The sequence below is a fragment of the Hyaena hyaena genome, unplaced genomic scaffold, assembly GCF_003009895.1.
Source record: "Hyaena hyaena isolate Hyena2069 unplaced genomic scaffold, ASM300989v1 scaffold_632, whole genome shotgun sequence".
NCBI lineage: Eukaryota > Metazoa > Chordata > Mammalia > Carnivora > Hyaenidae > Hyaena > Hyaena hyaena.
In genome coordinates, this window is record NW_024081263.1 from 503585 (window position 1) to 530029 (window position 26445).

At 49.9% G+C, this 26445-nt stretch overlaps 1 protein-coding gene and 1 long non-coding RNA gene across 4 annotated transcripts; one reads left to right on the forward strand and one right to left on the reverse strand.

The window, feature by feature from the left end:
* Positions 1 to 16851: 16851 nt before the first annotated feature.
* On the forward strand, positions 16852 to 18328 carry LOC120249215. Of its 2 annotated transcripts, XR_005532800.1 has the most exons (4): positions 16852 to 16990; positions 17342 to 17444; positions 17832 to 17907; positions 18143 to 18328. It is a non-coding gene; the product is annotated as an uncharacterized LOC120249215 (long non-coding RNA). The 2 variants fall into 2 exon arrangements; XR_005532801.1 differs by lacking the exon at positions 18143 to 18328 and having other exon boundaries at positions 17342 to 17907.
* A 1469-nt stretch (positions 18329 to 19797) lies between these two features.
* LOC120249206 (phospholipase A and acyltransferase 4-like) lies at positions 19798 to 26445 on the reverse strand. Of its 2 annotated transcripts, XM_039257711.1 has the most exons (5): positions 26411 to 26445; positions 22969 to 23077; positions 21702 to 21970; positions 21288 to 21404; positions 19798 to 20849 (listed from the first exon to the last, which is right to left on the reverse strand). In XM_039257711.1, exons 1-5 carry the CDS (start codon positions 26417 to 26419, stop codon positions 20751 to 20753), a joined length of 603 nt encoding a protein of 200 aa, XP_039113642.1. In that variant the 5' UTR covers positions 26420 to 26445; the 3' UTR covers positions 19798 to 20750. The 2 variants fall into 2 exon arrangements, with proteins under 2 accessions (XP_039113642.1, XP_039113643.1); XM_039257712.1 differs by lacking the exon at positions 21288 to 21404.

Genomic DNA, 26445 nt, shown 5'->3' on the forward strand with positions numbered 1-26445 from the left:
CCCCTCCTGCCCGGCCCAGATCCAGTCCCGGGGTCAACTCATGCCCATCCACCACTCCCCAGCATAAAGATGAGAATAGTTTGCTCCCAGTGCAGTTTTCTTTGTGTCTCAGCTCCAGTGATGTAATGTCTTGTCCCAAATTTGGACAGAATTGTCCCGAATTTGGCGCAGACCAAATTCGAAAGTGGGTTCCTCTCTCAAGGCCCCTCTCTCTCTCACATGGCATAAGGTGCTCATGGAATGGAAACCTTCAGGCTACCTGCTGAGAAAAAAGAAATGAGGTAAGATACACACAAGGAAACAAAACAAAGACACCTAGTTCCATTAAAAAATAAAAATTACAGGGGTGCCTGGGTGGCTTAGTCGGTTAAGCATCCGACTTTCGCTTAGGTCATGATCTCGCGGTTTGTGGGTTCGAGCCCTGCATAGGGCTCTGTGCTGACTGCCAGCTCAGAGCCTGGAGCCTGTTTCAGTCTGTGACTCCCTCTCTCTCTGACCCTCCCCTGCTCATGCTGTCTTTCTCTCTCTCACCTAGAAATAAATAAAACATTAAAAAATAAAAAAAAATAAAATAAAAATTACATACAAAAACGTGGGAAATAACACAAGTTTCAGATACACTGATAATCACCATAGTAAACTGGCCAAGTAAGAGACACACCTTTCACTGGGCTAGAGAGCTGATCCAGGGAATACAGTTTATAGCAGATACTCTTAAATTATAAGGATACAAAGATTCAAACTCAGAGGATGAATATTGTACGTGACAGTTGGTCTGATGTCTGAAAAAAATTAATGCTATCAAGGAGAGAAATTGAGGAGGGTGTGAAATTCGTTCTAGATTGAAAGACATGTTCGGGACAAAGCAGCTAAATGTGAAAAAACACCTGGGAAAGCAATTTGAGACACTTGGAGGAAATTTGAGTATGGCCTGGGCATTAAAGAATATTAAGGAATTATTAATTTTATTAAGTGATTTGGTTTTAGGCTTATATAAACACATGACCTCATTTAAAAAAAATAGATGCAGGGACTCCTGGGAGGTTCAGTTGGTTAAGCATCTGACTCTTGATTTCGGCTCAGGTCATGATCTCCAGTTCATGAGTTTGAGCCCCACTTCTGACTCCACACTGACAGTGACAAGCCTGCTTGGGATTCTCTGTCTCCCTCTCTCTCACTCTCTCTCTAAATAAAGAAATAAACATTGAAAAAATAGATGCAGATAAAGCAAATATGACAAAACAGTAAAGTTTTTAATCTACGTGGTGGGTATATAGGTGGTCATTGAAGTCATTTATCTAGTACTTTCTATATATTAAGAATTTATATTATAAACCTTTTTTAAAAATCTGAAATTTGAACTTGGAAAGTTAAATAAGACTTTTCAATCTACTTTGATAAATTATATACTAATTTTTAAAAATTATAAAAGATATGCTAGGCAAATACTAAGAACATATACCAACTAAAATCTGGTATAACTGTATTGGTATCAGAAAATATAGGCTTTAAGGCAAAAATTATTACTAGACAGAAAGGCCATTAAAAACTATGACATAAGGGGGGCCTGGGTGGTTCAGTTGGTTAAGTGCCTGACTCTTGATTTCAGCTCAGGTCACGGTTCGTGGGTTCAAGCCCTGAGTCCGGCTCTGTGTTGACATCTTGGAGCCTGGACCCTGCTTTGGATTCTGTGTCTCCCTCTCTCTGCCCCTCCCCCACTCACATTCTGTCTCTCTCTCTCTCTGTCTCAAAAATAAACATTAAAAAAAATAATAAATAGGAGCACCTGAGTGGCTCAGTCAGTTAAGTGGCCAACTTCACCCGGGTCATGATCTATCGGTTTGTGGGTTTGATCTCCACATTGGGCTCCATGCTGACAGCTCAGAGCCTGGAGCCTGCTTCAGATTCTGTGTCTCCTTCTCTCTGCCCCTCCCTCACTAGCACTCTGTCTCTCTCTCTTTCTGTCTCAAAAATAAATAAACATTTAAAAAATAATAAATACATAAATAAATAAAAAGTGTGGCATAATAAGAAATGTATTTGGCCTTTGTCCTTATTTCCTAGCATGAGCTCCCTTGGAATTTCCTGAGTGATAAGATTATCTCGTATTATTCATAAGAGCCCCTTTAGATTACACCTGAGTCTGTGCTAATGGGCTGACGGAAGGTGGGGGCGCTAGAGAGCCTTACAGTGGGGCTGGGCATCACAAAGACCAAGTAATTAGAGGATTGGAATTTAGAGCACCACCTCCCTTCCCCCCACGCCCCCCCACTGCCTCCCACATTGATCTCTGGGAGAGGGAGTGAGGTCGAAGACAAAGCCCAATAAAACCTCTTGAACAAGGAGACTTGATGAGCTGTTGGGTTGGTGAACACGTGTGCCCGGGGGAGGGCACGGAAGCTCCTGATGTCCCTCTGCTGCCATACCTTGCCCTGTGCATCTCTCCCTTTTGGTTGTTCCTGGGTTATCCCCATTATAAGAAGCTGCCAGACATAAGTAAAGTCCCTTCCTAAGTTCTGTGAGCTGTTCTAGCAAATTATTGGACCTAAGAGTAGTTGTGGGAAACCCCAATTTATAACCCGTCCACAGAAGCCTGGGTGGGCTGGGTCTTGTGAAGGACATCTGAAGGTGGGAAGGGGCAGCACAGTCTTGTGGGATTGAGCCCTCATCGCGGGGGTCTGTGCTAATTCTCGAGTGTCACTGCCCAAACTGGAATGGATTGTCAAACACCCAGCTGGTGTCCAAAGAATCATAGGATTGGTTGTTGGTGTAGGAAAACACTCTAGAATGTTCTGTGAAAGTCTCATCTCGCTAGGAAGATATAATTCTTGACTTGTCTGCATCTAATACACATCTCAAAATAGATACTGAAAATGTTGGCCTATTGCAAGGAGAAATTGACGAGTTCTCCATTATAGTGGGAAATCTAAATGCACTTCTCTCAGAACTGATAAACCAAGGAGGCACAAAAATCAGTAAAGATATAGAACATTTGAAAAACTTACCAACTAGCTGACTTAATATAGATGGCACAATATATATACTGTGTACTACATGGTACAGTTGTGGTAAACAGATTCTTTTGGCCACACACAAAGGACTGTATGTATATAAAAACTGGCCAGAGGCGCCTGGGTGGCTCATTCAGTTAAGCATCCAACTTCAGCTCAGGTCATGATCTCACGGTTTGTGAGTTCGAGTCCTGAGTTGGGCTGTGTGCTGATAACTCAGAACCTAGAGCCCCCTTCAGATTCTGTGTCTCCCTTTCTCTCAGGCCCTCCCCTGCTCGCACTCTGTCTCTCTCTCTCAAAAATAAATAAACATTAAAAAAAAATTAAAGGGGCGCCTGGGTGGCTCAGTTGGTTGAGCGTCCGACTTTGGCTCAGGTCATGATCTCGCGGTTCGTGGTTTCGAGCCCCACGTTGGGCTCTGTGCTGACAACTCAGAGCCTGGAGCCTATTTTGGATTCTGTGTCTCCCTCTCTCTCTGCGCCTCCCCTGTTCATGTGCGTGCTCTCTCTCTTTCTCTCTCTCTCTCTCTCAATCAGAAATAAATAAAACATTAAAAAATATCCTGGCCATATCCCAGACCTCAAAGCAAGTCTTAGCAAATTTCAAGGGACTGGTGACATAGAGATTATCTTCTTTAATCATAATGCAATTAAGTTAGAAATCAATAAGAAGGAGATAACTAGAAAATCGCTCTACTTCCAGAAATTTTAGAGCACATCGTTAGTTACATTACGAGACAAAGATGAAAACCTAATGGAAGTTAGGTAATATTCAGAACTGAATGGTAACAAAAATATTAGATATTGATCTTTGGGCCATGCAACAGAAGGGAGACTTAGAAAAATCTGTAGCACAAGTCCTTACATTAAGAAAGAAAGAAAAAAAATGCAAATTAAAAAGTTAGTCATCCAATTTAAGAAGATAGAAGGCAAACAGTAATCCAAACAGCGAAGGTACATTGCATGGAATTTTCCTTGTTATGGCACAAGAATAAGTAGATTAAATATTTTCTGGTATAACTGAACAGAGTGGGTATTAGATGGAAGGGGAAAGGCATCTATCTTCAGGGGAAGAAAACTTCCTTCTACCCTCTTAGGTTCTGTGGATGGCCTGAGAATTAAACTGCACTGGGGCACCTGGGTGACTCAGTCCGTTAAGCGTGGGACTTGGGCTCAGGTCATAATCTCACAGTTCATGGATTCAAGCCCTGCGTTGGGCTCTGTGCTGACAGCTCGCAGTCTGGAGCCTGTTTCAAATTCTGTGTCTCCCTCCCACTCACACTCTGTCTCTCTCTCAAAAAATAAATAAACATTAAAAAATTACCAAAAAAAGAAAAAAAAAGTACAGGGTTGCAGCTATAAAATAAATAAGTCAAGGGGTTGTAATGTACAGCATGATGACTGTAGTTAAAATATGGTATGTATATTTGAAAGTTGCTAAAAGAATAGGGCTTGAACATTTACATCAAGGAAAAAAAGAGGGAAAGAAAGACCGGAGACCAGCTGCACTCTAGTTCTAGAGGAAGCAGTCCAGAGTAAAGGAGGAGAAAGCAGTGCCCAGGAGTGATGCCTCCTTAAGGAAAAAGAAAACAGAGCCTAAAGTATGTAGATCATAGAGGTGTTAGGAGCCCATTGCTTGTGGATGTGTCGTTAGTGACAAGCGCACCGAGCACTGAGCTAATTAAAAAGTAGTTCCGGTAGTTCATTACAAGGCAATGTAATCATAATTCACAAGAAACCTTTGTGATGCAGAACATATATATATATACCCATATAATAAGGCAAATACAAATACATTTTTAGGCAAAACTTGTGACCTATTGGAAGAGGAGGGGAAGGAAGTCGTGGGTGAGGCTGGGAGAGGGCTAAAGATGCTAAATCCTAAGTTTGCACAAGAAGCTCGGACTATTTCAATGGTAGAAATCCAGAAAGAACAGTATAAGCATGTTCTTTATTTAATTTAATTTATTTTTTTTAGTTTATTTATTTGTGTTTGTACTGTCAGCACAGAGCCTGATGCAGGGCTTGAACTCATGAACCACGTGATCATGACCCCCATCTGAAATCAAAAGGAGGTTGCTTAACTGGCTCAGCCACCCAGGCGCCCCAGTATAAGCATGTTCTTTATTTAATTTAATTTATTTTTTTTAGTTTATTTATTTGTGTTTGTACTGTCAGCACAGAGCCTGATGCAGGGCTTGAACTCATGAACCACGTGATCATGACCCCCATCTGAAATCAAAAGGAGGTTGCTTAACTGGCTCAGCCACCCAGGCGCCCCAGTATAAGCATGTTCTTTAAACATTTAGAAAGAAGGAAGTAGCGGAAGACACAGCCTGAAGTACAAGTGGTCGCCTCCGGAGAAAGAAAGGAGGAGGTTGAAAAGATGTTGGTTTTGTTTTCTTTTTAATAAACATTGCAATTCTACTGACTTTTAAACTATGTGTGTGCGTATCTACCTAGTTATCATCTATTACTTTGTTAAAACAATAAAATGATGCTTGAGAAATAGAAAGCACCTAAAACACATAAAATACTGCATATACACAAGACACAAACAAACACACACGAAACTGTTCAAAAACGCTGATCCCTCCTATCTGTAATTCTGAGATCAAACAAGCTCTAAAAACCCAAGTTATTAGCAAACTGATAATGAGTCATTGGCAAATTCATTTGGAGAAAAACCTGCCCTGAACTGATGTGAGGCTTTTTCTAAGCTTTATTTGTCCCATTTCATCTATGATGAAATGCCTTCCACTGCAGAAATCGTAACATGTTTCTTGTTTCGGAAATGCCTATTCTTGTCCTTGACCTCATGCTTATATGCCCCATATTTATCCATCTAAAATCCAAAAAATTTCGAATTCCAAAACACACACAGTTTCGAAGGATTTGTGTAAGGCGTCTAGTCATATTTTCTATAGGGATATATATGTGCTTACAAAGAAAAAGAACAGAAAATATACTCAAACCTGATCTATAGTTACCCCTGAGAATGGTGAAAAGGGACTTCAGTCTATCCAAGGTGTCCAATTTTTTTGCAAGAATATTATTTCTAATTTCATAAGAAATACACTGTTAACTTTAAAAAAATAACTTACATCAGTGATAGATACCTTATTACTAATTTGTAGAGCTAAATTCGGCCTCTACGAAGAAGGCATAGAGTGAAGACAGCCTCTCCACCAGGAAACGTCACTGGAAACAGGGCCTTCACAGAGGTAGTCACGTTAAGACAAGGCCATCAGGGTGGCACCGAAGCCAAAATGGCTGGTGTCCTTATGAGAAAAAGTAACACAGACACAGGGAAGACGCAATGTGAAGACAAAGAGACACAAAGAAGGAAGACGGAGGCAGACACTGAAGGCCTACAAAGCAGAGGAATGCCAAGGACGGCCGGCAAACTTCCGGACACCAGGCAAGAACGGAGCGGACTCTCCCCCACAGGCTCGGAGAGGGCATGGCCCCGGGGACAGCCCGATTTCTACTTCCACAGTAAGCGTGTGCTGTGTAAGCCCCCTCGCGTGCGGCCCTCTGCCACAGCGGCCCTCGTACATCATCCACGCCTACTCGTGTCTGACCTCTCACTGACTGGACAACACAATCCATAAAGAATCACGTCCACTTCAGACACCACTGTGTCTACACCCTTGGGTCCGCTGCCTCACACAGGTAGCCATTCAGAAATGTGTGCAAGAGGAAAGAGTCCAGAAAGGAATCAGTTTCAGGGGAAAAGGTGTCAAAGGCAAGTTGTGACAGAAATGGTTAAGAACAGCAGCTCTCAACCACTGAGTCGTGGCACCGGTGCAGAAACGCCAGTTATCAAGTTCAAGCCCAGGTTGAGGAGTTATTTTCTTTGCTTTTTACAGGACTATAAATGAGAACTAACTCCAGGTAATCCCCAAAATAAATGACACCCTCATTCCTTTGTATGCTGATGTGTTTTCTTGAATGTCACTGGGACACGTGGAATTAGAAAGACATGCCAAGAATTGCATCACACTCTGGAGTCCCCACGGAACAGTATTTTACAGGGAAAACACATTAAGGACTGCTGCACGGAGAACGGAAGACGGCGACTAATAACAGTAGTAACAGTGACAGTAAATAATGGCTCACGGTTATTAAGCACATACTCTTTTCCAGGCACACAAAGCTATGCATTTTACAAACACTGACTTATTTAGCCTCACCTGGATTACTGCAACAGCTTCATAACGAGCCTCACTGAACACACGCCTGTCCCCAAAAGTCTGTTCCAAATACCGCAGCCAGAGCGACCCTCTGCTCAAATAACATCACTGCTCCACTCAACACACGGCTCCCACCTCCCCCAGAGGGAAAGCCCGAGCCCTTGCAAAAGCTGAGCATCAGCAGGACCTAAATGCCTCGCTGATGTCATGGCTAAGCCTCCTCCTGTCACACTTCCCAGTCCCTGCCACTGGCCTCCTTGCTGTTCCTCGATTCTCCCAAGCACCCTCCACCTCAGGTCCTCTTGCTGCCCTGTCTCCTACACCACAACTCCCCACTCCCCCACCCCCCACCCCAGGTACAGCTGCAGAACTTACTTGCCCACTTTCTAGGGTTCTGTGCTCAACTCAGTAAGGCTTTGCCTGATCACCCAGCAGTATCAGGGCAGGACTGCTGTGAGCCAAACCCTTTCCCCCACTGTTCCACCTATTGCTATAACTACTCAGCTGTAAAATTTTTCTTAGTCTTAAAACTTTTAAATGATACATTATGACATTAAGACTTTTACGATGAATATATACCTGTAGCTGTTGAAGATCATCTTCCTGAATGTTCTGGGACAAATTATAAATCTAGAAAACAAAAATCCAGATTGATACCACTCTCGCTTACTTGAAAGGAACCCCAAATAAGCAAAAGCACTGAACAGAAGCTTTGTACAACTAAAGGTATACGTAGCAGTACCCAAGGTCTGTCCAAACAGTAATACTATCTGTCTTTTGGAAAACGATGCATCTAAGGTTGAAATCACATAATTCTTCCTTTACTGCTTAAAAAACAGTTTTCCTAAGTTCTTACCAAATCTCCAGTTCCTGTGTGTTGTAATTAATGTAATTTCAATTTCCACTTTTCTCACTTTTTTTGGAGAATTATACATATACTTACAACCAAAATAGAAAAACAGTTTAAGCTCCTTTTTGAGTTTGTAAGAGCTTAACTTCTATCTGTAGTCTAAAAAGAACATTTACACATCACCTAAGGANGAGACACAGAATCTGAAGCAGGCTCCAGGCTCTGAGCTGTCAGCACAGAGCCCGATGCGGGGCTCGAACCCACAAACCGTGAGATCATGACCTGAGCCAAAGTCGGAGGCTTAACTGACTGAGCCACGCAGGCCCCCTCAATGTTGATTCTTTTACATTCTGCAAAGGCAACGGATGGTTACAAATGCATGGATTTTAACATATTTGATGTGTTTGAATCCATATGCAGCGATTCTTCTTTTAAAAGCATTTTTTTTTAATGTTTATTCCTTTTTGAGAGAGGGAGAGACAGCCTGGGGGTGGGCAGAGAGAGAGGGAGACACAGAATCCAAAGCAGGCTCCAGGCTCTGAGCTGTCAGCACAGAGCCTGACGCAGGTCTCAAACCCACGAACCATGAGATCATGCATGACCTGAGCTGAAGTCAGACACTTAACCAGCTGAGCCTCCCAGGAGCTCCAAGGATTATTCTTTTTGATGGTCACATTGTCCCATCTTTGGTCAAGCTGACTCTTTCTGTTTTTGTTTTTGCTTGTTTTGGTCAGGTTGATCCATGACCCCCGTAGTAAGGCTTTATTCTCAACTGTGACTCTCCTCCAGGCCTTCAGTTGGCTGGCAGCCTTGATGCTTCCAGAGGCTCAATCCCCAGGTTAGGTGGTCTAGCCAGAGGCCCAGCTCAGCTGAGTGGGGGGTGGGGGGTGGGGGGTGGGGCAGGGTGGGAGGTTTGCTCAAGCTGGCCAGTCTCAGAGAGTTCCTATGGCAACAGCATTCTGAGTGTGGCCAGGGCAACTTACCTCCAAGAAGGGCACTACACCCCCTACCAAGCCCCGAGCTGTCAGCATAGAGCCCGATGCAGGGCTCGAACCCACGAACCATGAGATCGTGACCTGAGCTGAAGTCAGACGCTTAACCGACTGGGCCCCCCAAGCACCTCAGGACAGGTTCTCTGTTTAAGCACAAGGGTTGAGGTTGGAGAGTGTGAACAGTTGTGCAATGATGGGGGTGTTCTCAAGTATCTGCCCTAAGAGGCCCTCCGTGACCACCTGCTGCGTGTTCTTCCCTGCTCTGTATATCAAGTACTCTTTAGCAGGAGGTTCATGGAGAGACTGTTGACCTTTATTCCATTAGATAATGGGGTTCACTTCCACCCACCCCATTGTATTTGAGGAGCATCACTTCCCGGGTCCACTCCTTTGCGTTTGTGGCTCTGCAGAGACAGACGGGAGTGAAAGGCAGCTGCTTCTTTCAAACAGCTTACGATGGGCTGCAGAGTGTAATGGCAGCAGCGCAGGACTCCCGGCTACACAGAACCCGTTTGGCATCCTGGGTCCCCCGCTCAGCGGCAGTGTGATTTGAACAGGTGACCGTGCCTCGTTGCGTTCAGTTGCACCCCGGAGAGCAGGCAGTGAGCCCTGCTTCCTGGTGGAGGAGGCATGTGATGAAGCCCTGGTGCAGGGCTTAGCCTGGTGCCCAACAACCTTTTGGACAAGGTGGGCTGAGAGGGTGCGGACCCTTGCCTGGCCTGATCCCTCCAGTTTGTAAACGATAAAGGGGGCACGAGAAGAGCAGGCACTTGCTTGAGGCCCCTGGTGAGTGAGCCGGGCGCTGAGAGTCTGGGACCCTGATTCCCAGGTCAGGCCTCCGTCTTGTTCGGCTGACTTCCTTTCTTACTATTTCAAAATGCCGTGATAGCTTGCTGGGGCCACACAGCTGTGGCTCAGGGAGGCTCGGTGACGGTCTCAAGGCCACAGGTGCTTGAGGGGAGGATGGGACGAGGACCCGAGTGTCTTCTGCCCTCTCCCTTCGTCCCGCGCCACTCTGCCTTGACTCTTGCCCCAGTCTTTCCGGGGGCATCTGAGCTCACGTGATCCTTTAGAAGAACTCACATCCTTTGCTTTAGAAGTGAGGAACCCAGGGGCGCCTGGCTGGCTCAGTCGGTTGAGCGTCCGACTTTGGCTCAGGTCATGATCTCGCGGGTTCGAGCCCCGCATCGGGTTCTGTGCTGGCAGCTCAGAGCCTGGAGCCTGTTTTGGATTCTGTGTCTCCCTCTCTCTCTGATCCTCCCCTGCTCATGCGGTCTCTCTCTCAGAAATAAATTAAAAAATTAAAAAAAAAAAAAAGAAGAAGAAGTGAGGAAGCCAGTGCCCAGGGACTCCTGGTGACTTCTCCAAAGTCAGCCAGGCATGGGCCTGACCCGTTTCTGAGTTCGAGGCCAGGCAGGTTGGCCCTAGCTCATCCGTACTGATGATGCCAAGGGCAATGGGGCTGCCTGCTTGGGGCCTGAGCCCAGGGTTGAACTCACGGGCTCCTCTTTACGAATCCTCAGGTGACACTGCAGGAGCTGGTGTGGCCAGCATCATGTCCGCCCTGACTGAGAAGCCGGTGGTGAGGAAGGAGCTGCTGGACGATGTGGTCGGGAGAGACAGGTACCGGGTCAATAACAAACACGATGGCAAGTACTCGCCGCTGCCTCCCAGCAAAATCGTCCAGCGGGCGGAGGAGCTGGTGGGGCAGGGGCTGCCCTATTCGCTGCCCTGTGGGAATTGAGAGCACTTTGTGACCGAGCTGCGCTATGGAGTCGCCTGCAGTGACCAGGTGTGTCCTCAGCCTGTGTCCCCCATCCCTGAGAAGCAGACCACTTCCTCGGCTGACAGTGGGTGGGTGTCAGTGTGGGCCGGGCTTAGGCAGAGGCAGGGGCATGAATAAGACAAAGCTAACAGAGACAGAATCCCNGAAGGAGCTGCTGGACGATGTGGTCGGGAGAGACAGGTACCGGGTCAATAACAAACACGATGGCAAGTACTCGCCGCTGCCTCCCAGCAAAATCGTCCAGCGGGCGGAGGAGCTGGTGGGGCAGGGGCTGCCCTATTCGCTGCCCTGTGGGAATTGAGAGCACTTTGTGACCGAGCTGCGCTATGGAGTCGCCTGCAGTGACCAGGTGTGTCCTCAGCCTGTGTCCCCCATCCCTGAGAAGCAGACCACTTCCTCGGCTGACAGTGGGTGGGTGTCAGTGTGGGCCGGGCTTAGGCAGAGGCAGGGGCATGAATAAGACAAAGCTAACAGAGACAGAATCCCTAGCGCCAAGGACGTTACAGTCCGGGTGGGGACGAGGGTGGGGAGACCCAGAAGCCAGCACTGCAGACAGATTGGGGGGGGGGCGGTGATGGCGAAGGACACAAGTCACAGCCGTGAATGTCAGCTTGCTGGTCAAGCCTTCCCTGGCCACTAGGCCCCGAGACCCTTACCACAGCCCCAGAGGCAGGTGTTACCATCCCATTTTACAAAGGGGGAAACTGAGGCTTAGAGTGTGTAAGTAGCTAGTCCAAACTCACTCAACAACTAGGTATTGGGTTTCTAGTACAAGACAGCCACTGTGCAGAGGTGGGATTTGAACCCCGGGGTGTTCTGCTCCAAAGGCTCTGAGCTAAGCAAGGCTTCACCGAAGAGGTCATGCCTGAGATGAGTCTGATTTAATTCTTTTGGTTAATCCGAAACTGGAAAAGGAGCTGGAGATTTACCAGGAAGTAGAGTGATAAGGAGGGTAGGCGGAGGGAACGGTGTGAGCCGCTTCCTCGGAGGTGGGTTTGGGGTTACCTATTTCTTCCAGAAGTCCTGTCTGTGTATTTAATCTTATTTAATCTTCCCTACGGGCACCCAGGAACGTGCACACCTCAGGCTGTGCACTGCAGATTCAGGATGGGTGAAGTTTAAGCTCTTCTCCTCTTAAGGAGAAGAAGGCCTCCGGGGAAAGGAAGATGGGCAAGGAGAAGCCTTACCTTCTGGAAATGAGGAGCCCAGGCTGTTAACTGAGGTGCTGTTGCTGGCCTTGGGGCGCAGCGGGAATGCTTCCGGATGCCTACGAGTGACCCTGTTGAGGGGCTCTCGCTCCTTTGAGCTGAGGACGGTAGACCTGCCTCTGTCCAGGAAGGGTGGTGGTGGGGGGCAGCGGGGGAGGCATATAGGTGGACATCTAGAAGCATCTAGAAGCACATCCAAAGGCTGTGCGGAAGCTTCAACAATCAATCTGGGAGGTTCTGCTTTTCTTTTTTTTTTTTTTTTAATTTTTTTTTTTAATGTTTTATTTATCTCTAGGAGAGAGAGAGAGACAGCATGAGCAGGGGAGGGTCAGAGAGAGAGGGAGTCACAGACTGGAACAGGCTCCAGGCTCTGAGCTGGCAGTCAGCACAGAGCCCGACGCGGGGCTCGAACCCACGAACCGCGAGATCATGACCTAAGCGAAAGTCGGACGCTCAACCGACTAAGCCACCCAGGCGCCCCAAGAGATTCTGCTTTTCTGAGAGTGGCTGTCCCCTCTGCTGCGCTTCTGGGAGGTCTGAGCCCAAGAGGGACCCGGGGGGTGGCAGGCCACTTTGTTTACTTAGTGTGTCTCGTGCTGGTGCCTCTTTCTGAACTCCTTCCCCTGAAGGTCGCTCATCACCTTGCCTTCCTTTCTCCTCTCCCTCCTGACTCTGTCACTAGACTAGACTCTCCTCTGGGGCGCCAGGGGGCTCAGTTGGTTAAGCTTCCGACTCTTGATTTCGACTCAGGTCAGGGTCCCACATTCGTGAGATCAGGCCCCGCATCGGGCTCTGTGCTGCCAGCTCAGAGCCTGGAACCTGCCTCTGATTCTGTGTCTCCCTCTCTCTCGGCCCCTCCCCCACTCATGCTCTGTCCCCGTCTCTTTCTCTCTCTCTCCAAATAAATAAATATGAAAAGAAAAGAAAAGAAAAGAAAAGAAAAGAAAAGAAAAGAGAAAAGAAAAGAAAAGAAAAGAGAAAAGAAAAGAAAAGAAAAGCAGAGCATGTGGGCTTGGGAGACCCGGCAGAACTTTGCACCAAGAGACAAGCAGACACTAGCAGGGTTTCCAAGAACATGAGGCCATTTCCTTAGGGTGACCCCAGTGCCCTCCCCATTTTAAAAAATCTATTTCTGAGAGAGAGAGAGAGACAGCGTGAGCAGGGGAGGGTCAGAGAGAGAGGGAGACACAGAATCTGAAGCAGGCTCCAGGCTCTGAGCTAGCTGTCAGCACAGAGCCCAATGAGGGGCTCGAACCCACAAACTGTGAGATCATGACCTGAGCCGAAGTCGGATGCTCAACCGACTGAGCCACCCAGGCACCCCCCCACCCCATGCCCTTTAAATGCCTCCTGAAAAGGCTCAGAGCTGCCAGGAGAACTTACCGTGTGTTCCAGCAATATCTGATGAGAGGCCCCTGACCTCCATTTCTTAGTGCATTCACTACAAAGAAAAGGCTTACAATTATGAACCTTCCTCTGCCTGTGAGATGTATATGCGTCTCCCACAACTTAGACGTGTCTCTCTCAAGGACCTCGAAACCATTTCTCTGAACATGACCATCAGGCAGAACAACACCTGTCTCCCAGTCCCTGGGAGAGGGCAGGATTCTGGCTTCCATAACTGCCAGCTAGTAGACACGGCCGGCCTAACCACATGGACGTGACCCATCCCTTCCCATTCGTACTTCTCCGACTCTCCTGAGCTCGTCTCTGCAAATCGCGATGGGGCTGGATGAAATCTGTCTTCACTGCTTTCACTGACGTGTGGGGCTTTGACCCTCGGGAAAGTTTCTGCGTGTCTCTGAATGAAATAGCGCACGTTTTCGTCTTCTCTTCCCCAACCACTTATGTGGTTCAGAGTCATCGATATCCCAAAGAAATCTGCTCTTTTGGTTGCTGTTTTGGATCTTTGTTCCCCTGGCTGTGAAGGACTGAAGTGTGCTTGCGACCATGTCGGGCAGTTCTGGGCCCTGCCACTTGCCAGCTGTGCGAGCTCTTTCCGTTGCCCATCCTCAGTCTTCTCTTCTGCAAAATGGGAATACAACAGGATTATAGATAGGGTTGTTGGGCAGCTTAAGAAAAATACAGTGCCCGTAAAGCCCTGCCCAATGCAGACACTTGGAACACGGTCATTCTCGAAGTCTCTGCGATCCTCTTCTGCCTTTGGTTTCTCCTCCGCTGGTCTCACCAGCACGATGATGTGGCCAGGGGTGGCCCCCCGGGCTCCCACCAGCTATGCTGTGTCCACTGACCCTCAGGGATCGTTCTCATGGCTCTGTCGCATCACTGTGGGTTTTCAGAGTCTCCACTTCCTTTTCCAGAGCCCTTTCCCTATCAGTGCACAAGTGAGGTCATCTTATTTCATAAAAGCAGAGCTTAGTGCTACTCAGAGTCAAAAGAGCTGTTCAGCAGATAAATCATGAAGACGTTCCTGAGCTTGGAGGCAAGCTGAGGGCCTGGAGCACAGAGGACAATCTGAGTGAGCTCTCTGCCCTCAAGCCACAGGGGTGGTTTCTCCAGTTTTGCACTTGCTTCAAGGCCAGCCTTGACCGAGAACATCGGCCTTGACCTAGAACCTTAGACATTGCCATTCTGTCTTTCCACGGCCACCGCTTGGGGCTTTATTCTGCTGTCAATACCTGCAAGGCTCATTTCTTGATTGGCCGGCCATCTTGGAATTCCCCCTTCCCGGCCGACATTTGTCCCCTCTGTGGCTTCATTACAGAAGACAAATGCCAGATGGGGCTTTCCTCTGATGCAGGTTCTGGGTGTGTGTTTCCGGGGTCAGACCCCTGATATTCAGCGTGACCCCTTTTCTCTTCTGTTGCAGATCTCCGATGTGGTCAAGACCATACCAGTGGCTCTCCCGGCTGCCATGGTCTTCACGAGGATTCTGCGGGCCGGAAGCAAGCGGAAAAAGCAATAAACTGAATGGAACTGTCCTGATGGCGTCCAGTGACACGTTGCTTGACCGGCAGACATGGAGCTTGGTTTCTTGATTTTATTCTGTTTTGCGACCATTTAGGCTTGTTGAAGCAAAGCTAAATAAAAGCACAGGAAGACTTTATTTGGGGAAATGTAGCCTCGTTTAACTTCTTTGAAAGATAGTTGGCTCTGTTGTGGATTGCATGGCTGTGTTCCCCTACAATTCATGTTGAAGGCCTGACCCCCAATGTGCTGTATTTGGAGGTGGGCCTTGGGGAAGTGATCAGGATTAGATGCAGTCATGGGGGTGGGGTCCCCCATTAATGGATTTAGCATCCTTCTAAGAAGAGAGAACTTCTCAGAGTTCTTTTCACTCTTCCAATGTGAGGACACGGCAGGAAGGCGGCCGTTGGCAAACCAAGGAGGTTTTGAGCAAGGTTTCAGACCAGCCAGCTCCTCTCTCTTGAATTGTTCAGCATCCGGAACCATGAGATGTAAATGTTCGTGTTGAAGTCTGCTGGTCTGTGGTAGGTCGTTCAGGAGGCTGAGCAGCCCGAGACAGACTCTGGCTACACTGCGTTGCATCCTGGCCGTTCACAGCTCTTGGAGGCCTGTGTTCTTTTTTATGGTGTGGGCACATACGAGGGGAAGGGGAGACCACTGCCTGGGGCCCCAGCAGCCGGAACTGTGTCCAAGACTCTCGGCCATGAATGTGTCGTCAGCGAGGGAAGGCTCCCCGATAATGTTACTCCTGGCTCCTCTCCCTTCCGGGAACGATTAATACCACTCTCTGCGCTCTCCACATCCTTCCCTCTGCCTTGTGGCTTCCACACCGCCAGCGCTCCTGCTTCCTCTCCACTTGGGCTTGTCGAGCAGCAACCTCCCCACCCCCAATGTCTGACCCCAAACCCCTCCTCTGACCCCACACCTGTCCTGCGGCTCCTCACCTCCCACCACCCTCGCTCCACTTCCGCCCACCTCGGCCTGCGACCCACAACCTGTTCCCAAGAGAGTGCGGTGGGCTCTGCGCCCCGCCTGGCTCAGCCTACTGATTGGCTGCCGCTGGGTCAGGTGATCTCATTAGGCCAATCAGCTCTGCCCGATGGGGCGGGGCCACCCAGCTCAAAGCTCAAACAGTAAATTGACCTGGGAGGGATTTGCCGGAGGTGGTTAGCAACAGGGGGAGGGGAAGGAGTCAGTGCCAGTCTCCGCCCCCTGCTGGGAGCCTGGGTGTTTACCCAGGGGACATTCGTTGACTGGAATTACAGGCTGGAACTCACATCTCTTATAAGATCTGATACCCAACCTTTCAGTACTATTTGAAAAATAAAATATTTGATTCCACCTCATTCATTCATTCATTCATTTAAATATTTATTTATTTAGAGAGTGGGGGAGGGCAGAGAGAGAGAGGGAGAGAGAAAATCCCAAGTATGCTCCGCACTGTCAGAGCAGAGCCCAATGCCGGGCTTGAACCCACAAACCGTGAGATCATGACCTGAGCTGAATCAAGAGTCCTCCACTTAACCGGCTGAGCTACCCAGGTGCCCCTTACTTACTATTGTGATTTTTTTCACGTCTCAGATGTCCATTTCAGCATCAGGAGCACTGAGAGAGAAGCGAAAGGGTCTGTCCCTCTAGCCCCACCTGGCCAGACCCCCTGTCTGTGCAGAGGGTATACCACGTGAAGAGGAAGGGTGGCCAGTGGTGAGGGGCCTCCTGTGGGCGCAGAACCAGTTCTGTGAGCCAGAGCCTGTCCCCCACGCTGGCAGATCAGCTGAGCTGTCGCTCTCTTGCACGGTTCTTTGGGTTTCCATTGGTAAATAATGGTAACCATGGGAACGTTTGACCGCCTTCTTGTTAGCCACTTCCCCAGGCCTCACCCCTGGGTTATGACGAAAGCAAATCTCAGACGCATCACACACCTAAGTATTTATTAAACACGCGTTCACTGAGGAGGCACAGAGCCCTTCATCCAGGCTGCTCCGGAAGCAGAATGAACACGCCACCCTGTGTCTGTCAGGTGCTGTGCCCACATTTTGCATGGAAGGCTCACTGAAGGCGGGGTCCTGCTGCCTGCATAGCCAGCATCAGGCAACCAGAAACCAGGCTCCGGGCTGTGCCAGGCTTTCACGCTGCGCTCCTGCCACGGGCAGGGCGGGGCGAAGTATTCTGGCCAGTTCCAGTGCTCAGTGCACTAGTTTGGCAAATAACTGGTCATCAGAAGTGAAGACAGTTCACACAGCCCACTCTTTCAGCCAGGATGCCAGCCTAGTGGCCCTGGGCTGCAGTTTCCTCATTAAAAACTCCTGGAGACTTCTTGCAGGGCGGGGGTGGGGAGGGGAAACTAGCCTCTATCTCTTTTGCTTTCCAGGCGGCTGGAGAATGTGCATAGGGGCTGAGCACCGCCCTTTTCTGGAAAGGTCGTAAGGAAGGAGGCCCTCTAGAGCTGCCCAGAGAGGAAGCAAACAGAGAAGGTGTAAAGATTGCAGTCTGAGGGCCAACATTTGCCCTGGGGGTCTGGCCGAGAGGAAAGGCCCGTTGGGATCTTCACAACTCTGGCCTCCTGGCTCCTCTCCCGACCAGAGTCTCCCGGAGGGCCGCCACAGAGCCTTCTGATTCCCTTGCCTTCCAGAAGCTCCTGCCCTGTAGCATGAGGCCTTCCCTGGGAAACTGGGAAGCTTGTCTTCAAGTCTCCCCCTCCCTCTTCAGCATCCCTCTTTCCCGACTCCCTACTGCCTCCCCACCCTGTCTGTTTCTTTTAAAGAACATCCCCCACCCCCCTACAACAACCCAGGCTCCAGGCTACACACCCTCACATACACTCTTACACCAAGACTTACCTTAAGTCCTGATTCTTCCAGGTCCTTCCGGAGAGCTGAAAGATGCCACAGAACTACTTTTTTACTAAGATACCAACGGCTTCAAAAGAGATTGAATGTGAATGTTGTCTGGGAGGGCAAAGGCTAAAAACTGAATTCACGGGGGGCACCTGGGTGGCTCAGTCGGTTGGGCAGCCGACTTCGGCTCAGGTCATGATCTCACAGTTTGTGGGTTCAAGCCGCACGTCAGGCTCTGTGCTGACAGCTAGCTCAGAGCCTGGAGTCTGTTTCAGATTCTGTGTCTCCCTCTCTCTCTGACCCTCCCCTGCTTACGCTGTCTCTCTCTCTTTCAGAAATAAAAAAATTAAAAACAACAACAACAACAACAACCTGAATTCACGGTGGCAAATTCCAGGTACCAGGATAGGCAGACAGAAACAGACTGGGGTTGGGGGGACTCCCCCAAACCTGCAGAGAGATGATGGGAGACAGCGTTCCCAGCCATGAGATGGGACAATGGTCTTTCTCCACAGCAGAGGCACAGCCAAGGGTCACTCAGTGCTCTTGGCACTGCCGTCACCCCAGCAAGTAGCTCCCCCAAGCACCTGTCCCCTCACCCCCAGCAGCACAGGGTCATTCCCCTGGAGGATGGCTCTCGTGTACATCCAACCAGCTGGCGACTTGACACACTTCATGTGGGCATCACACCTTACATTGAGGGCTGCACCTTTTTTTCCTATCAAAGGTTTTCTCACAATTGCAGAGAATAATAATTGTATTTTCCTATGTGGCCATGAACTTATGAAGTAAACAGCTTGTCACTGAGCACCCGCAGTACCCCAGACATTGTGATGAGTGCTGGGGTCCCACTGTAGCAAGCTCAGACAGCCCTACCCCTTGGGGGGGGGGGGTCCCTGCAGCTCAGAGAGAGGGAAGGATATTAGTAAAGGAACCACATGGATCAGTGTCCAATCCCCAAGGTGACAATCACCGTAAAGGGCAGGTACATGGACACCTGAGACTAATAACGGGGATATGACTTGGTCTTGTAGGCCAAGCACACCCTGGAAGGGCCTGGATACTTCCACTGTCCAAATACTGCAGCAATTGATCCTGACAGGAAGTGAAGTTCAGGGAGGTGAGTCTTAGACACCAAGAAGTAAGGAAGCCTCTGCCTCTCTCTCTGCCTTCCATTTGGGCCCAGACTCTGTACAGGGCAGCAGGGCCCTCTGACCAGAGTGTGGCAGGCATGGACCCTTCTGGAACCGTCACATGGAGGCAGATAGTCCAGCCTGGCAGTCTGAGCAGAGCCCCCTTTGGTAGTAGCAACTGCGAGCTACTCTTCGTTCGTGAACCTTCAACCTTCTGACAGCCTTGACTTTACGGGGCGGCGGGGGGGTGGGGGGGGGCGGTGTCTTGTGATTAGCTCCAGCCTGGTCTTGGTTGTGCTGGGGAATTAAGGAACCCATCAGCTTTCACGTGCTTGAAGGGCACAGCCCAGGGGAGGGTGACATCCTTAATCCCTTAATCCTCAAGCCAGAGGGGTAGAGGCTGCGGTGACCACCCTGGAGAGGCCCATTCAGTAGGGTTACTGGCTGGCCGAGGAAACAAGAAAACGCAAGACTCAGTGCTTCTGAGACCACACTGAGGGCTTGCCGGGAAGGAATGGAGGGGTGCTCAGAGTTGGCTAATTTTTTTTTCTTTTTTTTTTTTTAATATTTTTTATTTATTTCTAGGATAGAGAGAGACAGCGTGAACAGGGGAGGGTCAGAGAGAGAGGGAGATACAGACTCTGAAACAGGCTTCAGGCTCTGAGCTGGCTGTCAGCACAGAGCCCGACGCGGGGCTCGAACCCACAAACCGCGAGATCATGACCTAAGCAAAAGTCAGACGCTTAACCGACTAAGCCACCCAGGCGCCCCGGCTAATTTTTTTTTTTAAAGATTTTATTTTTTTAGAGCCTTCTTAGATTCACAGCAGGATTGAGAAGAAGGTACAGAGATTTCCCATACACCCCTTGCTCTCCCCATGCATAGGCTCTCCCACCAACAACATCCCTCCCCAGAGAGTCTATTTTTGTTACAGTTAACGAACATTGACACATTGCAATCCCTCAAAGTCCACACTTTACCTTTGGGTTCACTCTTGGCATTGCCCATTCTATGGGTCTGGATAAATGTGTAGCGATGTGTACCCATCATTATGGTCTCGTTCAGAGTAGTTTCACTGCTCTAAAAATTGAGGTGGCTAATTTTCATCATTCAACCCAGGGGCAGCTGGAGCCATGGCAATGTCAGCATGGAAAGTTAATATACACCCATCTGGTAGTCGCGGGTGGGTGACGAGTAGGCATTGGAGTTGGAAGAAAACTAAAAGGAAGGCTGAATGAAGGAGGTACTTGGGAAGATGTTGGGAAGCGTTTATGCACCAGATGGCGTGGCTACACTGGGATATAACTGAGTTGTTGGGGCACCCTTCACACCCCGACAGTAAAATGAATGCCGTCTCATGACAGCAACAGCGAGTCTACACGGAATGATGTAGACACCCCGTTGACTACCTGCTGGTTACCAAGTATCAGGAGTGGTCTTCTCCACATCACTTTATGTAATCCTTACCCCCATCCCAGAGAAGGAGGCACTGAGGCTCTGGGAGTCCAGGGCTTTGCTCAAGGCCACTCAGCTAGAAATTGCTGGGAGAACCCAACAGGTGTCGAATTAATGTTCCTTCCTTCCTTTCTGGTTCAGAGATCTGCAAAAATATAGTGGAAGTCCTTCCTGAAGATACATTTACTGATTCGTTGGTCTTGGCACAATTAGCTCATCCTTCAGCCAGAGAGAGAGAGAGGGAAAGAGAGACAGAACGACAGGTTGCCAGAGGTTGAGGGTCCAGTAGAGAGAGGAGCCGTGGGGAGTCTTCACCAGTCTTTGCAGCTGCAGGATTTGAGATTCCTTCTGGCTGTCAACGTCTTTGGGGTCGCGGCATCATGAACGCTAAACCAATAGCACCTAGAATCCCGAATGCCAGGGATATTCCTCCTTTCAGCATGACATTTTCTGCCTGAAAGTGAATAAGTCATATTCAGCATCTACGGCAAGTGCAGGCCAGTTCTCCCTCTCTTCCAAGGGACTGGAGGCCCCTCACCCTCCTGCCCTCTGAGCTGGCCAACCCGGGAAGATGTGGGCTGAGTCACAGGGGCCCCGAGAGACGGGCGGTTGTGAACACTTCTTCGTGGTGGGCGTGGTGGGGATTGTCCTGACACCTGGTGGGATGGGCGGATGGGATCCCTTCGTGTGAGCTTGCTGGGTGAGGACATTTGTTCCTGACTCGGGGTGGGGAGAGAGGAGGCTTTGGGCTGTTGTACGGTGGTAGGGAGCATAGACTCTAGAAGACAGCCAGGGTTCAAATACTGTCTCTGCCACTTATCCGCTCTGTGTTTTGGGACAACAAATCGGAAGACTGAAGAGGTGGGGGTGGACGCTGTGCCCCAGATCTTACACAGACAAATCCTTGAGCTATTCCATAGGCCCGTGACCTTGAGCCTATTTCCTGCCTGTGTGCTCTTTTTAGGAGATCGGTTGTGGTGCTGGGTTGGCCCAGACTCTTCCTGACAACCTGTGGGGGGCGTCAAGATCCACCTTTAGAGACAAAGGATCCTACAAGGTCAGACTGGCAAGCCTCCAGAGGTCATCCATCTAACTCCTCCTATACATGGGGAAACTGAGGACCAGAGACAGTGACCTGTCCAAAGACCCTCAGTGGACCAGAAACTGATCCAAGGTTTGAGCTCACATGGCCCGACTCCCAGCCAGTGGGTCACGGTGATTCTCTCCTCTGGCCACCCAGCTTGGTCACCCCCACCCACTAAGCAGACCTCCAGGGGGAGAGGGATCGCCCGGAAGAGGGTCTTACCTGCTTGCTGCAGGACACACCGTATCTCAGCTTGGTGACAAAATGCTCACAGTTCTTGTCCACAGGATTGTACTCCATCGTCTCACCAATCTTCTCCTTTGCAGAACGGATGATCTTCTCCACGGGCAGTGGTTTGTACTTGTGGTCTAAGTAGTTGTTGATCCTATAGGAGCATCTCCCCACCAGGTCCTGCAGGCGCTCCAGTCGCACCACGGCCTTGCTGCCCCGAATAGGGAAGATGGCGGAGGAGCTGGCCCTGCTGAGGTTATCTGGAATGGGAGACACGTCATGGGGAGCCACTGGGGAAGGCAAGGCAGGGAGAGAGAAGGGGCGGGGCGAGGAAGAAGGCCCAGGGAAGTCAGGGAAGTACACCACTGAGGTTTCGGTGTGTGTCTTTTCACAAATGTGATTGGAGGGTCACAGGTTTTGTTATCTTTTACTTAACCAGCTGTGGATATTTTTTCAAGACAGTGAATGTCATGACCACTTATGCCAATGTCATCATATCCCATTACATGAATATATAGCCTCTATCTGACCAAGCCCCTATTATTGAGCATTTAGGTGGTTCAAAACTTTGCCATCATGAACAACGATAGTCAAACACTTATTTTATTTATCTTTGTGCACTTGCAGATTTCTGAAAAAGATCAAGTTCATTTTAGTATCACACTGTGTGACTTTTCAGATATTACTTAATACTCTCCTTTTTAACTTTCAAGGTAATGAGTTCCATTTTACAACCAATATTGGTGTTGGGCAAGGTCATCCAGAGGATATGACCACCGCTGACCCATGAGCTGGACCCCCGCAATCAGAGGCTCCTCACCCCCTCCCAGTCCTTGGAACATGCATTCTGCTTGCCTTCTCTGTTCCCAGACCCATGGGACCCCCCTTGATTGCTCAAACAGGATGGGGATATTCAAGTGCTGCTGAGGAAGAAAGAACTCAGGTTCCCTTTGCTCAGCTCTTTTCTCCGGTTGTTCTCATTGTGGTTTTTTTCCCCTGAATTTTTAAAAATAATTTATTTTTGTAAGAGAGACAGAGTGTGAGTGGGGGAGGGGCAGAGAGAGGGTGACACAGAATCCGAAGCAGGCTCCAGGCTCTGAGCGGTCAGCACAGGGCCCGACGCAGGGCTCAAACCCACAAAACGTGAGATCCTGACCTGGGCTGAAGTCGTATGCTTAACCGACCGAGCCACCCTGGCTCCCCTAGTGTTCTCATTATGTTAACAAATATTTTGAAAATTATATCGAACAGTCCTTACCTGGATCAGTCAGATGGACTACATAACCATCTCCCACATAGATTGCCCAGTGTGAATAGATACCGCGGGGAATCTCAATCAGGTCTCCAGGCTTAGGTTTTCCATAAGGCTGCAACAGAAAAACCCAAGATGGGGCAGGCAGCTTTCTAGGCAACAGTAGAGAGCCCAGCTGGGATGCTGTAGCTTGGCCTGGGGACCCCCCAGCCCCTTGTTGATGCTCATCACCTGGTCAGAGTCTGGAATGGGAAAGAAGTCCTAGCCTGTATGGGGTCCTTAGCCTGTCTCGTTTAGAGGGTCCCCACAACGGGGGGCTGGAAGCTAGGAAAAAAAGACTTTGTGGACTGGGAGAGTGGAGATTTATTCAGTGTGTGTGTATTATTTTTTACGAGTGTGCACGCAGTGTATGGGGGTGCGTGAGCACACGCGTGTGCATGCACGCCATGCACGTGTGTGGTATGTTCTGTGTATATGGCGTCTCTGTGGGGGTTATATATGTTGGGTTTGTAGATTAGTGTTGGGTATGCTCATGCCCACACCGAGGACATGAACGCACAGGTGCAGGGGCATTGTGCACGTGCTCCTGAGAGTGTGGATGTGACAACCTGCATGTAAAGCTCCTTTACTGAGGTGGCTCAGTGGGCTGAGTGTTGACTCTTGATTTCAGCCCAAGTCATGACCCCAGGGTCGTGGGATCGAGCCCCATGTCAGGTTCCGTGCTGAGCACGAAGCCTGCTTGGGATTGTCTCCCTCTCTCTCTGTCCCTTCCCTGTTTGTGTCTGAGCGCACTCTCTCTCTCTCTCTCAAAATAAATAAAATAAAAGAAATATTAAAATATCATTAAAACAAACAAACAGAAAACCAAACAAAACCCCTTCACAGAGGCTGGGAGGTCCACACCCTCCCTAGCAATGTCAGGGAGGGAAGTCATGAGCTTCTCTGCCCTCAAGTCCTTGTCGCATCACCGTGGCTCTGATAATCCATGGCCACACCAGGCATCTGCTCCTCAGACTCTGTCCCCTCATTCTCAGGGCACCTACCCTTAAGGACGACAACCCGGGAGACCCGAACTGACAGCATCCTAAGGGACCGGAGCCTTCTAGGAGGCTATTGTGGGGCCACCCAGCTTCCATCACCGCGGGGGCTACAGCATATGCACACAGCAGGCACTGACTGCAACCCTCACGGTGGCCCCCAAGGAGGGAAGCATCAGCCCATTGCTCAGGTGGGAAACTGAGGAATCTGAGAGAGAGAGGGCCTTGCCCAAGAACACTCAGCTGGGAGCACCAAGCTGCCTCTTCTCCCCCTGATTTGGCCCCGCCTTCCTCCCCTTCCAGGCCTCTTTCCTGCCCCTTAACATCCCACACTCCCCCCACCCCCACCCGCACCCTGGGTGCCACAACTTCTGAGTTGAGAATTTTTCAGTTTGTCTCCCTTTCTGTGCCTTGATCTTAGCAAATGACAAGCCTCTATCTCTCATTCCAGGTCATACGATCAGAGACCCGGGGTCAATTTTCTTTCACTCTCTTTCTCTTTCTTGCCAATATTCAACATCAATGCTGACCCTGGGAGCTTCTCCTGAATTCACTTCCTCGTCCATCTCCCACCCTCTGACTTGGTTCAGGGCAGCCCTGTCCCCCTGCCTCTGAGATCCTCACAGCCTCCTTTCTTTTTTTTTTAATTTAATTTATTTATTTTAAGTAATCTCTACACACAACTTCGGGCTCAAACTTATGACCCCGAGATCGAGTCGCGTGCTCTTCTGACCAAGCCAGCCAGTGGCCCTGATCCGAAAGCCTCTAGACTGCCTCTGTCCCTGCTCCCCGACATCTAGTCCCTTCCTTCTATGCTCCTGATATCCGGAATGACATCGGCACTCTAACCCTTCATCCCAGGTTTCCCAACCTCAAAAGAGGGCCATCCTAAGTCCCCCAACCCCTCTCACACCCCTTCCCTCCACCCCCACGCCACGCCCCCAGCACCTGTGTCCAGTCCCAAGGTCCAGTCAATGCAAATTCTAGAAGTTTCTCCTGAATTCACCTCCTCGTCCAACTCCCACCCCCTGAATTAGCTCAGGGCAGCCCTGTCCCTGCCTCTGTGACCCACACAGCCTCTTGATCACCCCCTGCTTACCCCACACCCAGTCTCCCCAAGACCCAGTGAGACCTTCCCAAAGGGCACATGTGGCCTCAGGGCACAGAGCACACCCTTTGGGCAGCAGCTCCCAGGCCTTCCCCACCAGCCCCTCTTCAACCCTGTTTGCCCTCTGCTCCCCGCCCCTCAGGGTGACCGAATAGCTTGCCCTCCCTCTTGCCACAGAGCTGGCCCGTGTCTCTGCTTCCCTGCACATCTGGTGGCCTCTGCCTCCAATCCCCTCCCCCACCCCTATCTTCCTCTTCTCCCCCACACCAGACACCCCTCTCGGCCCCAGCTTGGTTCAGCTGCCACTCTCTGAGTCCCCAGGACGTCCACCTCCCTCTGCACAGATCATGTCTTGCTGGGATTTCCCAGGTGTGTCTGCACGTCCCCCTGGGCTTTGAGCTCTGTCAGGGCAGGATCCTCTATGCTGCCCCTCTCTCTTTCACCTCCAAGATCCCACGAAGGGCCTGGCTTGGCATGGGGGCCGAGGAAATCTACGTGGAAGAGGGGCTGGAGGACCAGTGTGGCCAGACCCCCTCTCAGCCACTCCCCTCTCCCAGCCGGGGCAGGCCCAGGGATGGCCACTACGTAGGAATCAAAAGGGGAATTTTCACTCTGAGATTAAATATCTAAATAAGGTAGGGCCCAGAAACTGTCCATAATAGCTGGTGGCAGATAAAGTGTGCACTGGGGCCCGCCCTGAATAAGGAGATAGTTGCCCAGGCAACGGAGCCAGGATTTTGCGTTGGCGACGATAAGGGTCAGGTGGTGCGGCGTGGACTGCCCTGTGGAATGCACGTCTCTCCTTCTGAGAACTGCCTCATTTCCCGAGCTCGACTTGTTCACCTTCAGCTGCACATCACCCAGCCCCGCCTACCCCTGCCTGGGACTTGTGTGAATCTGGGCATCAGGGCTGACAGGACGGGAGACCCAGAGTCAGCTGAAACTCAGGACAAATGCCCGAGAGAGAAGGAAGGATAGACCTGAGCCGGTACTGAGCTCGGACGCTGCCAGGGTGGGGACCCAATCACTCCCCAAGTCCCGGGTCCCCCTCCGCCTGCACACCTGGCTGCAAAGCCCTCACCCACCCACGGCTCCTTCTATGGACGCCCAGGGGCCAGACAGGAGCCTCACTCAGCCCCAAGCCCTCAGTCCTGCAGGGCAAGGGACTTTTAAACAACACATAGTTTTCCATAAACGCCTTCTGAGGTCTGGGGTTAACTGTGCCCAAGGCCAGACTGAGACCTTTATAGGAGGGGGTCCCTCCTATTGCAGAGCCACACATAGAAAGTTCCCAGGAGCTTACCTGAGCCATGGTTGGGTCTGGTGGTGCTTTGCTGC

Excerpts from the sequence above, each read along its gene's own strand:
- LOC120249206 (XM_039257711.1), bottom strand. Across the intron at positions 21,405-21,701 it reads GTGTGTCCTGCAGCAAGCAG|GTTGTCAGGAAGAGTCTGGG; the intron begins GTAAGACCCTCT and ends CGCCCCCCACAG. Across the intron at positions 20,850-21,287 it reads TAGCTCAAGGATTTGTCTGT|GCAGAAAATGTCATGCTGAA; the intron begins GTAAGATCTGGG and ends ATTCACTTTCAG.